A 15,354-nucleotide genomic window follows, 5' to 3' on the forward strand; every position below is an offset into this window, starting at 1 on the left:
GCCAAAGCCGCTCTCCATCGGGAAGAAAGGTCCACGGAGAAACACTGTGTCTGGACTGTGGACATCAGAGAGCGACGGAGAAGAGCCGTGTGTTTTCATTTCACTCCTCCCCTGAACCACGACAGGACATGTGAGAGGACGGTGCTGCCACAGCTCCAGACCGTTTATCACCACATGGAGCCTACACCAGGGCCGTGCGCAGGATTTTAGCGATAAAACATTTGCCATGTAGTAGAGGGTTCGACAAAGGTTGGGCCACCTCCATTACTAGGAGGTCCGTGGGTATGGCTACACAGGTTATTATATTCAACTCATTTATAGATTAGCAGAGTAGTCTATATAAGCGAGATTGAACCATATAGTGGTGAAATATAAAGGCCATCATGATATTTTGGATATGGAACATTACAATAACACCTCACTTTCTTTTGCTCTCACCTCCATCACCTCTCTTTCCCTCAGTCTCCTTTCCAGTACAAAAGTTCAGCTCTACCTAATGTAGTCTTTCCATTTTCACCTGTCAGCAAGTAAAGTAAACTCATGGTCAGCTCATCCATTATAATCTACAGTATCTCAATGAGTTTTTTGTCATATCATGTTGCTGATACAACAGTATGTAGTTTTAATGATTCTAATTGGAATGTATTTTTCTTATTTAAATGCAATTTTCAGTTACATTTAATGTGATATTTATGTCCCTGTAAAGCACTTTGAGTTGACTTCTGTATTCATTGTGCTGTACAAGCAAACTTACCTTGCCAATAAATTATAGGTTAGCTCTAAAAAAAAAAATCCAAGATAATATTAAACATATAGCAGTCCTATTGCCAATGACACAAAGGTGTGTTCTGTTGGTTTTTATGATCACATTTTTTTTTCTCTCTAACACAAGACACAGATACAGTAAGACTTTTAAGATAAATTCCATGGTTTATTGTAGGAATTGCCCAGAATTATTTTCACAGAACCTGCTTGCATTGAGCTGGTTCTTTATTCAACATGTAAATCCACAGGTTAAGCAACAGGGAGGGTCCTGCCATAGGCAGCAATAGGTAACTTATAGTCTTTTAGACCTGATCTGAGGTGTATGGCTGTTTTCTCAGTTCAATCAAGTGTCAGAGGACCACAAGTTCCCAGTGTCTTCAGGCATAATCAAAGGTCAAAGGTTAACCAAGTATTCAACCCCTTAACCAAGGCACGTGTCAATTCCCCTTTTAAAGTGCATTCTTGCTAAATGAATATGATGTACAGCAGGTGCTGTAAAACTCTTCACACGCTTTTACTCATGTTCATAATGTTCACAATGGTATAGTCTATGTTTTGTCTTGTACAGAAACAACCATAATGCACAACAGGGAGAATCCACAGGAAACCTCTGGTGGAGGAAGGGGGCCAAGAGTTTTGGATCGATAGTAGTCCCTGGGCTTGGATATGTGTACCTATGACAACTTGTTGCTAAGACAGTTCCACCTCCTGACAGGATGACATCACGTGCTGGTGTCTGACAAGGTGTCTAACATCACATCACTCTCATACATATCACACTCCAAGGTTAAAGAGAGTCGCAGAGGTGTCCCAAGCATCATCTTGTCCTGATTGGACAGTGGCGTTTCCAAGGATGTGATGCTGGTGTCCTCCATTCTCGGCGTAGCTAGAAGGTCACCAGGCTCTGATGTGTTCAGCATCTTCATCAGTGCAGGAGTGTTTAAGCTGCCTCGCACCTTGTCGTTGATATCTGTGCCTTAGTGGAAACAAATGACAATATGTTTTTTATTCATTATTCATTGGTGTGAATATATGAATACTTGCCACAAAAGGAACATTTTGGCTGACACAAGTTAAAAAGAATCTCATTTGCCTCTTGTGGTTTGTGGCCCTACAGATAGTTTGGGGTTTGGGATTAAGTCATTGGCCACTGGGATTTCTGTTGCCACTAACATTTCTGTGCATCTCACCTTCATGTTAAATCTGTGCCTAAAGACCTATTTACCCAGGATAAAGCCAGTAACACACAATATCATCATCATCATAGGGACTTTTTCTTTCTTACGTATGAATTGGATGAAGTAGTTCCAATAAAAACTCATTCTACTGTAGTCAGTGAAATGTGTAGAGACAAGAACAACTATTACTAACGCTAATACGGCTGAATTTCAGCTTCATAACAGTAAAATAATCACAATTTTCTAGAAAAGATAATAACGCCACTGAAACTGCAGTATAGCTGTACCATACCTATATAGGCATCTGTGTCACCAATGTACATCTCAATACAGTGGCCGAGCATTGTCACAGAGAAAGTGTCGTCCCTTTTCAGTCCAAGTGCCTGCACAGAGAGAAACCAAATCAGTATCAAGCAAGTGTTATACAAACTTGTATTGACAAAAATCTACCAATGAAACACAGGTGTACCGTATGAAAGTAGTCAATTGCACTCTCAAAGTCGCCCATGAGGCTGTGCACGTATCCTATGGCAGCGTAGGTGGAGGCATGCTGAGGAATTAACACCAGTGCCTGACGGTGGTACTCCAGAGCCTGGTCGTACTTTCTACAGAAATAAATGTCGACATAAAGACAAAATCAGTGGAGTCAACACATTTAATAAGCAGATGGCAAATCTTAACTAATAGTAAATTTAAGGAATATTAACTGGATTATTTACATTTTCCATGACTGTGTTAAGTGATGGATTGACAACAAACATGTAGATTGACAACAAGGACTTTACACATGACATATATTACAATTACAGATCCATACACTGTATAATAACTACAAGTAGCAACAGAGTTCATAATGACATGTTAAGAGAGAAAACTTGTCAGTTGCCTGTTTAAGTAATACCAGTATGTTTGGATGCTGTGTGGTGATATTAATTTTTAATACAAGATAATAAAGGAATACATCGGAGGAATAAAACCTTAAAAGACTGGATGTTTTAATGGCACACCCACAACCTCTGAGGCATACAAACTGCACTGATGAAACCCTCTGTCTTCATAAAACCTATCAACGCCTTTTTAAAACAACCACTTGTTCAGCACACATTTCGCAAGCCCCTTATGACTATTGAATGGTGGCTATGCATAATTCATTAAAGGTTTATTTCATGAATTCTCAATGAGGGCCCTGATGCTGAATGACTGCAAGAGAATAAGTGTTAAGCACATCTCTGAAAAGGGTTTGTAGCAGGCTGGCGGAGAAAAAAAAAGGTGAATGAACAAATCACAGGAGATTACACTGACCAATCTTCCTTAATTATCTGCTCAGCCTAAATGTATCCTCCCATAACAGTGATATACTGTAGGCGCTACTCGAAAACTGAAATCTATTGTGCCATTTGGAAGAGAGGCAGAGATGCAAGTGCAGCCCACTCTCCCACTGGGCCTATTAAGAACCATTCATTAAAAAAGGAAACTGCACAGTAAAATTGGCTCCACACTTACTTCAACTTCCGACACACATGACCCAAGTTGTTTAACAAGGGCTCCCATTTGTCCACAGTGACCTCAAATTGAAAGAAGAAAAAACAAAACACAGATAAAGTAAGTATCTCATGCAGACACATGGTCATGTTTTCACTTTTATGATTGAAAAATGTAGTGGTTACCTCATTCCCTATGGCTTTGATCTTCTCCATTGCATCAAGAAACAATCTCTCTGCAGTCTTCCAACTAAAAAAAGCAGATATGAAGGACACTCATAAAGCATATCTGAATGTTCAATAAAACAGTGTGTCAATCAGTTTGTGTCGTGTGTACCCTGCATGTGCGGCTGCTGTTCTATTTCATCTTTAAATCAAGTGCATTATGAGTTACGTAAATTTGAGTATATACATGTTTTCCTGGTTTTAAAAAGTGTCGGTGCCCAGACAGGAAAAAAAACACACACTTTAAAGATATTTTGGATCTTAATCTGCAAAGTTTTATATGAATGGAAATTAGTTTTTATGTTCATGACAGGAACACATAATACTTCACAAAATGAGCTGTCAACAGTTTTCATAGGAAGTATTTAATCAGCAAAAGTAGTTCTAATTAACACAATGTTCATTATGTTAAATCCAGCACAAATTAAGATACCACTTATTGGTAAACAGAAGTAAATGTATTGTTTTCTTTTGACACTAAAGAGAGACATCATTGATAGTTACAGCAATGTGTGTTAGCTAATGCGAAAAGTAAATTAGTACATTTTTCTGACAGCAGCACTGCAGGATTGCAGCATAAACATTTAACCCCAAAATAGTCATTATATTATACACACAGTTCATGTTTCCAAAAACACTTTAGTCAGTTAGAACTAGCTTTTATAAATACCACCATTGTGTGCCAACATCAATATACGCTGTCAATAAAATGTATGCTACCTTTGTTAAACTAGAGGCCTGAGTGTGATCATGTGTGTTTGTGACGGCATGACTCACTCTCCATTTTGAAAGGCAACCACTGCCACTTCATGTATGACAAATGGGTCCTCTGGAGCGATACTGAGAGCCTGACTGAAGAAACGTTCGGCCAGCTTGGAGTTGTTAGTCAGACCGTACTCCAGGCCGATGTAGAGCATGGGTAAGTGACACCTGATATGAGAGAGAGTACATGAGACATCAAACAAGGCCTAATGTATCCCTACTATATGTCTGGAAACCTTAAAAACTATAGCTGAAGTTAAAAAATGGACAATGTTTTAATACTATCTAGTGTGTTTAACAGCGACGGATGGGTGCAATAATCAATTTCTGCTTTTTTTGGAGAAGTTTCCCTAAGTTCCTACAAAGGTTTCTTCAGCCAAAAAAGGCCAATACCTGAGCCTGCCTCCTTTTATGCAGATTTTCAAGTTTTCAAGTTGTTGCTCTGAATGCAGACAGTTTTAATTTTAATGACAATGTAAGACACACTCGAAGAAAGAGCAACATTTTTAGCAATATACTACTAGCATCACCATTATTAGATGGGCATTTGGCTGAGCAACATCTACAACTTGTGGACATTTTGGCTGAAAACAAAAATAAATACCTCTATATATCTGCTTGTCTAGATTTCATGTGACAAACAAAGCACATAAATTACCTCTAAAAGTTGAACTTCTGCACTATCAGTAAAAGACATGTTTTATTTAGCGATTAGATAGTCTGTGCCTACTCTCCAACATAGTCAAACAAAGTCAGCTGCAGAGCTCAAATGCAACTTTTCAAAAGAGATATGCTTTTCTATATTAAATCTCTTTTCTGTCAAATAGGCTGACAGGATGGGTATGTTTTCAAATAAACCCTTGCCTACAACTGCTAAAAAGACACCAATTAATGACAGCATATGGAGGTGAGAGCTGCAGAATGTGTACCTACCCTTTCATCAGCTGGGCAGCAGTGAAATAGGCAGCCATTGCCTGGTCGTGCTCACTCTCCACGGCAAATGAATGGCCGTAGGCAATCCATGCAGGACCATACGTCCTCTCAAGCGTGGTGGCTTTACTACAGGAAATAACAAAATACCCAATATGCAAAACAGAAGCTAAATATAAAACAGTCTGTAATGTGTACTCAGACAGGATGCACTTCCTTTCAAATGTGCAAATGCATACCTCAGGTACCGCCGAGCATGTTCGTTTTTATGGCCAACCATGAGATAATAGCACCCAACTGCAAACCAGGAAACCTGGCAAGACGTTGTTGTTTAGTTATCAAACTCTGAAAACTATTAAACTATAGTGAAATAGCTGCAACACTTACTGGGTTGTTGGGATACAAGTCAACAAGTTTGTGTGAGAGGTAGAACAACTCTGCAGGGGGAAAAAACACAAGAAAGCTTAAAATTGTGTAAAATGAATTGACTATCACAGATAAATATGGGTAGGTCAAACAATCAAACTAAACATTCTTAATGCATGAATGAACAGTTGATATATATTTTACCATTTGCTTTTCCAAGCTCCACCAGTGTTCCTATGTGGACTGGTAAACAGTTGGCATGGAAGGGGTCTTTGACCATCACCCTGGAAGACAAAAACAGAGCTGCACTCAATTGCCCTGCATTTTTTTACTCACAAGAGATAAGATAAAACTTTATCAGTCAGAAATTTGGGACATTATACTACAGTACTTTGTTAACCTTTTCATAGTCTGGAATGAAGAACCACTTGCCTACTTAACAGAATATCCACAGTATCCTACCATGTATCCATATGTAGGTAAAATATTATATTTTATTTTGCACAAGCTATCCATCGAGCTGTCTTCACATCACAACCATTTCAGAGTAATTACAAAATGACAAATGAGAAAATCAACCCATGTCAGCTTTTTACTGGGACACACACAAGCAAGATAAAGGAGCTATCTTTTATGTTCATTATCTCCCAGTCAGACAATGATCATAAGTAATTAAATCTGGCCTCCCTAAAGTAAGGTTTCAGGCTACAGCAATGAAATCATGTTCTTACAATATATTGATAATAATGGGGCACTGACAAGAGTGGCTGCTGCCAGATAAAACAGAAAGAATGTGAGCAAGGTAATATAGAGAAAAAATGATCTATTATTACTAGGGAAGTCTACAATAACTACATAGAATCACTTTGTGGTATGAATTTCAGGAAAAGTTGTGTAGCAAAGGAATGTAGTAATGGAAGTAATGTAGATGTAGGGCCTACATTTAAAGAGCTGCTCTTCATTATTTGCAGTGCAATTTGACCAATTCAACACATAAAAATAGATAGGAAACCTGAGGACACCTACATTGATGTGAGTTTGTAGCACATCTTGAAATCACAGTTATAGTAATGTCTCTCAGCAAGAGACACCACTACATCCAAGTTGTCCTGAAGACCATTGACCATCTCTGGCACCACCAAATCACTGGGCTTGTTATACTGCAGTAGGAAGGAGAAGGGGGGAGAGAGTGTGTTTATGCATGTTGTGAAAGGTGGATGTAGGGTTTAAGTGTGAGTAGGTGGGGAAAGAGTAAACAAAGAGGGGGACAAGGAGACAGATGAAGATGGGTCAGAACAAACAAAGACCAGAATATCCATAATAGACATTTGCATTTCAATCTTTTTTGACTATGTACAAATAAAGCTTGTCAACACTGCAGAGCACCGTTGGTTGTTAGCTCTCCACAAGCTCAAATTAAGGGACAAGGCAGGAGGATGCATCTGGGTTTGACTCAACATAAACAGTCATTCACATGCTAATGAACCCTTATTTAAATGTACATGGAACGGCAGTTTATGTTTATCATTCTATTTAATAATGGGGCTTAATTATGTGTTTTTAATCATTTCTGGACAACAAAGGGACAATAATATCTCTAGCACAGAGGAGTAAGCCATATAAGGTTTTAGACAACAGTCATTAGTCAGAGCGATTCGTCATTGTTTTCATGGGATTTCTCGGTAACAAGAATAAATGATATCATCATCCTTACCCTTTCATCAATCACATGACAAAAAAGAAAAAAGTGATGTAATAATTTTCAGAAAACGTGCAGAGCCCTCCTACCTTCTTTAACTTATTCTCAAATAGAAAGTGTAAGAGCTCCTCCTCTTCCTCAGTGCACTGTTGACTCAGAGGAAGTGAGTCAAGGAAGTCTTTCTCTGTTGAAAAATGAAAACACATTTCACATATAGTGCTTTCGTTACTTAAATGATAATAAATGATGAATGCACATCATGGCCACAGCTCAGCCTCACCTTCCTGTGCAGTCAGCATATGGTGGGATGTTAAAAGGTCAAAGGCTTCAAAGCAGTACACATCCAGTTTCAAGGCCTCTTTGTAGCTGGAGGTCGCCAGTGGTCTGTTGTCCATGGCATCATAGATCTTACCCCGCAGGAGGCAAATGGAGCTGCTGACCTGAAATTTGTCAGGGAAAAGAGAGGAAAAGGCAGAAAAGACAGTCTCTCGTAAATGTCCGTAATTTTACTCATAACTTAATATACTGTTAATGCTCCATTTATAACTATAACAGAAATGGATCAAAGCAGCACATTTTATGTCAACATTAAATGTCACATAACATTCCCGCTAAAAATCGAATCTGCTGCACTTAACTGATTATTACTGACAGAGCTTATCACTTAGAACTATACTATAATCTGCACTGGCTTTTGTATAATTGAGTCCATCTGCTCCGAAATTGCATCAGCATGACAGGCTAGGACAGAATTATAGGTTGTATTCAGTGATTCAGTGGTTTAAACCAATGAAGTCTTGTCAAATATGTGTATGCGTGTGTGATTGCGTGTGTGTGTGTGTATACATATATAAAAAAATCTCACGTTGGCATAGAAACATTTGTTTCGTTCGTGACGGGGAAAAAATAAGAAATGCCCCTTTAGCCGCAGGCCAACAATGTGTGAAAATCCCTTATGCCAATCAAAGTCTTAGGAAGTTACCTTAACAACAGCAACATTTATAATGTTGGTTTCTAAACTTGTGAATGGATTTAAAAGGGACTGAATATCTGACACTGTATGCATGCGTTAATTGGCAGAGTGCAGCTATGAATTTGCAGGAGCAGCAGCATTCAATAAAGACTCTCTCTGACACAACATGGCATTATGGAAAAATAAAAAATAAACCAGTTAAAAATTTGTCATCTAGTCGGAGCACCCAAATCATGGGGCTGTATTCAAAATAATCCATAATTCTAGTGGCAGTCCAAACTTACAGAGGCAGGGGACATGTCCCAATCCTTCCCTGACTCTGGTGTCCCATGGTCCTCTTTCCCACTCCTGTCCAACAGCTTCTTACTTGCTGGCTCCTCTGCATCCAGGATATCCAAGGCCTGCTGGAACTCTTTGGCAGCATACTACCAAAAACAGTCAGAATATTGTCAATCTAATGCACAAATAACATCTTGCAGGTAAGGAGGTTATATTCTGCAATTTATCAACACGTAGAAGAAGGTTTAGAAGTGATAAAATATGTATTTTCCAGTTACTTACATGGCACCTAGCAGCAAGATACTGACAGGCTCCGTACAGCTGTGTATGAGAAGACAAGTGTTGATTTAGACTGGGGACTGACATAAGGAGATTGATCATTTTGTGGTCATTGGTACTATTTTAATCTAAACACATAACAAATCATCACACACTCTTCACATATTGATTTGTGTCATAATCACAAACTCTCTTCACAACACATGGCCTTGAATGACATCCCTACTATTCACACATGGCCTGCACTTACCTTGTCAAGTTTTCGCGATCGGAGGGCATGGGAGGCTCTGTGGTACTGTGAGGTCAAGTAAAGGCACTGAGCTAGCCAGTAGATGTCCTGGGGGTCCTCTGTATGTCAATACAAAGATGTAGAGGAGAGTCATGACCAGGAACAGGGAATGTGTTACTGTGTCATGTTCAGTTAGCGATCAAATTAAAGTTTGTGATACAGTGTGACAATATGTCAAAAATGGAATTTACCTTTGAGGAAGTAGCTATAAAATTAGGTATGCTTGAGATGATTTTAGTTTGTTTTGATGTATTACGTTCGCTTATTTTTGGCTCATCTACGTCAACTTAAATAAATAGTGTAAACAACTTGACAACTAACAGATCATTTCGCTGAATCCCGCAGATTTTCATTCTGAATCACCGCTGAGGAGAGCAAGTTAAATCCACAGACTCCGTTTGGTTCTGGGTCATCCCTGACAGACTGCACAGCACCGTTACAGCTGTTGGTAGGCTTCTGTTTTGACCGCCATCGTCACGAGTAAAAAGTTTCCTTGCAACTACATTGTTAAGTACCAATGACAAACGAGAACAGGCATAAAACACATACTCTGAATAAACTTCCTTAAAACACGAGCCTTACTACCATTAGCTTTGTACGTTTAGTAACAGGTTGATAGGTTCATTATGCTATCATCTTGGCTAGTCTTAAACAGCACTAACGGCACTCACCGTGAGAAAGGGATGCTATCTTGTCGGCCCAAAACAGAGCACTTTGATACTGTTGCTGTAAACACACACAAAGAAATGGTAAGAGTCACTCAAATGCACTTTTTTTGATGCGGGTGGCTGTCTGCTGGGCCGGGTGATAGCCTGAAGTTAGCCGGGCAGGCAGTCCATGAATGTTTGTGACCAGTGACGCCAGGTTTGCTCTCAAGCTAGCATTAGCTAGCAACACAGAAACTCAGAAAGAAATCATAATTCCTACCTGGTCAATGTACTGTCGTACTCGCTTTCGAAGTCTGTCGAGATTCATTTTGATATATTCTTATTTATCTCTTTGACTATCAGAAGTATGTCATCATTAGAGACACATAAAAACAGTGTATCAAACAGTGAACAGAACAGTACGTGCTAGCTTGCTAGCTGCGTAAAATCAAATCCGCGGCTTCTCTCTGCATCGGGTGTTCCGCCAAAATGTGCCCCACGGAAACTCATCCTGGACAGATAGTTCCGCGTTAACTTAACATTTTTCACTATCAGTGTGCTTTTATTTTCATTACGAAGAAAAAAACAATACATACACATTTAAAGCATTCGTTGATTTTATTTTATTAAAACAAACAATTTATTTGCATTTTTTTTAATCAGCAATCTCATGCTTCAGTGTGTTAGGTGGATGAGGGATGTTGGTCAGATCCGGGTGAGGAATTGTTATCTGCCATCGTCGGTGTCAGAAGAACCAGGTTTCTCAGGTGTACCAGGTGAGATGGATTTCTCAGGTAGATTTGGTTCAGGAGCTATGTCCTGCTGTTTCTCTCTTCCTGTACTCTCTGTTGTGCTGGTTTCTCCCCTCCTAACAGTTTTCCCAGACTCTGCTTTGCCGTCGGCCTTGTTGCTTGAGGTGCTGTGTTTGTGAAACGTTGATCTTTTTCTCTTCATCACAGTCGCTGCACTTTTTGACGAGGTTGGGTTTTTTTGTCCCTGGTATTGACATATAAAATTAAGTCTTTATATAATGCGTACATTAAGGATCACATGACACACTTTGCGCTTGACAAAACAATACAGATTACAGCGTGTGCATGGTAAAAAATAACAGCAGTTGTGTTACTTTATCTAAAAATAAAAAATAAAAAAAAGTAATGTAACCTTTAGCTGATTTGCTGATCTTCGTGGGTAATGTGCAATCCTGGTCATCACCTTGAAAGTTTTGAGCCAGTCCTCATGCAAGTTCCTCACACCATAGTGAGACCTGCAGTGACTCAGGCGGAACTGGATCATTTGATTCTCCTTGGTAATGTGGAGCAACTCCTGCTGCCGCCTCTCCTTGCCAAGGCTACAGTGGAGAGTAAACACATGCTTGGAAACTGGGATTTAGTTTCTAGTGCCACCTTAATTCATGGCAATACAACTTGTCGCTTGACTGAACATGAACTAACCTTTTTCTGTCATAGTATCGCCTGTTGTCAACCTCTCCAGTTGTCCTCATGATGTGGTTTATTTTCTCCAGATTCAGTTCATTTTCCCTCTGAATCTTTATTGTCCTTTCAGCGTCAATCTTAATACAACAGCACAAAAGTGGACACACAAACAGTATTTACACAACGGCAAGTTTTCCTAAGATGCTTGAAATTATATATATATATGTATTTCTATATAATCTGTCATGTGTGAAAGTTGAAAGTTGAGATGAAAACACGGCAGATAAAACACCAACCTGAAGTTTCTTCAGATTGAGAGCCAGGTGAGCATACATCTTTGGTGGAGTTGTGTCAATTGTTGGTTTTGCTGACTTCACCTTCAGAGAATAAAAAGACCAAAGTTGTACAAGGGACTGCATGGCGATAAAAGGTAATTAGGTTGGTTTGCGACAAGACTAAAAGCTAAAACAAACCAAGTGACCATGTCTAGATGAACTTATCCTTTAAGGTTCTTTACAAAAAACATGTGTCTCCTAACCGCTGTTCTGTGTAAATCATATGCAGCTTTGTCCCATTTCCGCTGCAGATATTTATTTGTGGTGGGAAGCAGTGGTAGATATGCCAGATGTGTCCCGGGCCTGTCAAGACAAAACATTGAACAAAAGTGGCAATACTTCATGGTTAACAGTGAAGACTGGTTGTGAATGCTGGAGGCACATTTATTTAAGGTTTTAGTCCAACTTATAATATTTGATTCATTTCCACTGTAAAATCTCTTCATCCTGCATCAGCTGCAGTTAAAATATTCCATATTTTTCATCTTTTGTTTGCACTATTCAGCATTTTTAACACACAGCAATGCACATTTGGTTTCAGCTTCTCAACAGTGAACATTCGCAACCGCAAGTTCTTCAGAACTTACCTTCTATAGTTAATAGTTATTCATTCGACAGATAAACGCTACATAAACACTAATAATAAAAAAAAATTAACCATCGAGAAACACACATTTTAATGAGAGAATCATTTCACATCAGTCTTGTATGAATCAGTAAACAGTATGCTAGCTAGCCCAGTCCCTCAGGTTTGTCGGACTCACCTCGCAGTGTGCAGATGCCCTGGTGTCTCCATATCACTGCTCTTTATCTGTCCATAGCAGTGTGTTCACGCACCCAAGCATGCAGACATACACAGTTGCCATGACAGCACCTGGAGAGAGAGGAGATGAATGTGTTTCTAAAGGGGCTCGCTCAATTTCAAACTGCTCAAGGTAAACACAAACACACCCAATTGTTGCATCGGAGTCCCCGTTAGAGGTAAAGTCCAGTGGATCTGTTGAACATTGCTGACGGTGTCGTAATTAAATCAAATGTAGAATCATTTCATTTAAAAAAAAAAAAAAAAAAAAAATCTTGTCAGAATGAAATGAGGTCAAGGAGGGGTGTGTAGGCTACTGTACTGTAGTGCAGCCGTGGTAACAGTTACTTGGAAACTTCCCATCAGATTAACGTATAAAGTTCAAACACACAGTGTGTACAGAAGACACCCACAGACAGCTTGCTGTCATAAACCACACACCAGGTCAATGCCTCATCATGAAAAACATATCACAAGGAGCATTCATACTCAGAAATGTGAATTATACTGTGTTAATGTATTATCATGCAAAATACTGTATATATCAGGACTATACAACTACTTTTTTTTAGAAGTTTCAGATTTGATGAAAAGTGAATAGTGACTTTTATACTCCCTCTGTCTGATCTGTGAGGCTTGGAAGGCTTATTTATATATTTTTCATATTCGAAAGAACAGAAGACACTGCCCAAGATTTGCTGAATGACTTCCATTGAGGTGACAGTGACTTCATGAATGAACATCTACATCACAACACTCCCCCCTACCGACCACAGCTGGCCATGACCACTCTTTAGTGCAACTGAGATCGCGCCAGTTAATAATTCATATACGGCAGAGCAGCCAAAGCACTCATGAAGCTGTAATAGATTAAAGTGTAATGGATCATTATGTCACAGCTTTTTCGTGCACCGTGATAAACTGTGAAGGTAACGCTCAGATTCATTTTACAAATCGGGGCAGGGAAAATGAACTCAATACCTGTACAGCCAACTCGAGTCACAAAGAACGTGCTCGCAAGGAAAAGCACTCATGGATGTTTGTTTATTACAGAATGATACAGTTTTGTGTACCTGTAGGTGTTGTCAAGTTGCCACAGAAAACAGCGATTCCTGATGTCTGACATCTCCCCCCATGATGTCCTCACGAGGGACAATTAATTGTTCCCCACAGCACAGTCACATCTCAGTGCATGGGTAGAGCCCTCATGAATGAATAATAGGCAGTAAAACGTTTCCAGTCCAATTTGTTTCTTTGTTGTACAAGAGGAGACGTGTTCATGGGACAGATGGCAGACACCAGGGGGATGGAAACAGGGATGGGGAGTTAGGCGCATCTTCATCTCACACATTCTTTCTTAGCGATTGCTTTTTCGATTACATTTCAACAGAAATCCATAACTTCTTTTGTATTGTATGTAGCTGGGTCTTAAACGGGGACGTGGCAAAAATAATATGCGCTGTGCTTTGGAAAATCGACGCAGTAATTTTGAATGCTCTCATTTGGGTTTCATAAGAGGGAGTCAGGAGGCTGTCCTATAACCTGCAGTATAGTGCCTAAAAAAAAAAAATTTTGTAAAACTTTTCGTGTTTACATGTTTTTCCACAGCTGTCATTAGGACTGGTTCAACACTGATCAATAGAAAAAAATCTTTCATCTCAAACGTGAGTACGAATCTCTGCATTGTCACAAAATATCCACACAATGAAATATAAAGTAACTGACTGCATGAGTTTTTGCACGCTTTCTGTGTTGAGGCATCTGCATCTTGTTGGCACATCTGACACACCACAGATTTCACAGATTCATGTGAAACTGTTCCAGTGTTACTTTCTGCTGATGTGCAGCAAACAACTACAAAACCAAAATGTTCACCCTTAGTTTCAGAAGACCATAGAATGTTCCTCCACTTTCTTTCCCACGCGCATGCTGACACAGGCAAGACGATGGGGTACAGCCATTTACACTAACGTTAACAGCTTTGGGAAATATAGAGTCTCGACTGTAGTAACCTAACCTAACCTGCAGAAATCTGCCTGCAGAAACTGGTGCACCTGGAGGAAACCACTGCAACCAAATGGAGAATGTGCACACGCCACACAGAAAAAGCACATCTTTGTACGCCCAACGCGTGTGGCCAACAAGTTAATGTCTTCTGGAGGCCGCACAATTGACCTTCTTACACAAACACTCAAACAACAAAGCTGCTCTCAGAGTTACAGCTTTGCCAAATCATTTTCCTTTTTATGGGTGACCTGACTTTCAATTACTTCCCTCAGAAATGTTTATGTGTCATTTTCTTTAATTGTACATTAGGTAAACGTGGTGCGATTGTCTGGAGATGTTTTTCCTTTGTATTTATGAAGTAAATGTAGCCAGCAATTTGACTAGTAGCTGACTAGAAGTTAGAACTTCCATTCTTGAACCCAAAAAGACTTTGATTCATATGTAGTGTATGAATCACTGTTACTCGCTTTAGACAAAAGCATTTACTAAATGTAAATATTACATTTATTCATACAGTTTGGCTTTGTCTTTTATATTTGTAAAAACAACAATTTGTTTTCATTTAGAGTTTATTAGGTCTTTTGATTATTTTCAAAGGACCAAATCACATCTATTATAATTGTATGTGGTAAAAAAAAAACAAAAAACAAAAAGGTGCTAAATTTTGTAGGTTGGGTAAGTATTATCATAAATCAAGCAGGGTTATAATGGTTTGTGTAAGATAACAAAGCTTGTTTTCATGTGGTAATCAGAATGCTGAGGGATGCTAACAGTTCCAGGGACGTCTCACTGGTGGATCCTTCGTTGCACAGTTTTGGGAATAAGAGCTAAGAAAGACGGTCTCTATGGGACCAGGGAACTACAGGAAGATGTGTGTGTTCATACGTGTGTGTGATGTTTT

General features: G+C 39.3%; 2 protein-coding genes across 3 annotated transcripts; both read right to left on the bottom strand.

The window, feature by feature from the left end:
• Positions 1-907: 907 nt before the first annotated feature.
• cdc16 (cell division cycle 16 homolog (S. cerevisiae)) lies at positions 908-10,368 on the bottom strand. Its single transcript, XM_037109704.1, has 18 exons — positions 10,154-10,368; positions 9,898-9,952; positions 9,188-9,285; positions 8,941-8,979; positions 8,664-8,804; positions 7,687-7,846; positions 7,496-7,590; positions 6,734-6,867; positions 5,912-5,991; positions 5,729-5,778; positions 5,581-5,654; positions 5,345-5,470; positions 4,427-4,579; positions 3,611-3,674; positions 3,447-3,508; positions 2,413-2,548; positions 2,236-2,326; positions 908-1,741 (listed from the first exon to the last, which is right to left on the bottom strand). The coding sequence occupies exons 1-18, from the start codon at positions 10,199-10,201 to the stop codon at positions 1,488-1,490; spliced, it is 1,860 nt and encodes a 619-aa protein (XP_036965599.1). The 5' UTR covers positions 10,202-10,368; the 3' UTR covers positions 908-1,487.
• Positions 10,369-10,499: 131 nt separating this feature from the next.
• si:dkey-83m22.7 (uncharacterized protein CFAP97D1) lies at positions 10,500-12,772 on the bottom strand. Of its 2 annotated transcripts, none has more exons than XM_037109711.1 (7): positions 12,596-12,772; positions 12,409-12,518; positions 11,848-11,947; positions 11,606-11,686; positions 11,328-11,446; positions 11,089-11,224; positions 10,500-10,869 (listed from the first exon to the last, which is right to left on the bottom strand). In XM_037109711.1, the coding sequence occupies exons 2-7, from the start codon at positions 12,438-12,440 to the stop codon at positions 10,600-10,602; spliced, it is 738 nt and encodes a 245-aa protein (XP_036965606.1). In that variant the 5' UTR covers positions 12,441-12,518; positions 12,596-12,772; the 3' UTR covers positions 10,500-10,599. The 2 variants fall into 2 exon arrangements, with proteins under 2 accessions (XP_036965606.1, XP_036965605.1); XM_037109710.1 differs by having other exon boundaries at positions 11,038-11,224.
• Between the last annotated feature and the right edge of the window lie 2,582 nt (positions 12,773-15,354).

The sequence above is a fragment of the Acanthopagrus latus genome, chromosome 9 (genome assembly GCF_904848185.1).
Source record: "Acanthopagrus latus isolate v.2019 chromosome 9, fAcaLat1.1, whole genome shotgun sequence".
Lineage (NCBI taxonomy): Eukaryota > Metazoa > Chordata > Actinopteri > Spariformes > Sparidae > Acanthopagrus > Acanthopagrus latus.

Bases quoted from the DNA above. Each gene is read 5' to 3' on its own strand.
- cdc16 (XM_037109704.1), bottom strand. From the start codon at position 10,201: ATGAATCTCGACAGACTTCGAAAGCGAGTACGACAGTACATTGACCAG. The intron at 5,471-5,580 runs GTATGCATTTGC...TATTTCCTGTAG, and splicing joins CATGCTCGGCGGTACCTGAG to TAAAGCCACCACGCTTGAGA. The intron at 4,580-5,344 runs GTAGGTACACAT...CTCTCATATCAG, and splicing joins GCTGCCCAGCTGATGAAAGG to GTGTCACTTACCCATGCTCT.
- si:dkey-83m22.7 (XM_037109710.1), bottom strand. From the start codon at position 12,440: ATGGAGACACCAGGGCATCTGCACACTGCGAG. The intron at 11,948-12,408 runs GTGAGTCCGACA...TTGTCTTGACAG, and splicing joins GGGCATCTGCACACTGCGAG to GCCCGGGACACATCTGGCAT. The intron at 11,225-11,327 runs GTTAGTTCATGT...TCTCCACTGTAG, and splicing joins CGATACTATGACAGAAAAAG to CCTTGGCAAGGAGAGGCGGC.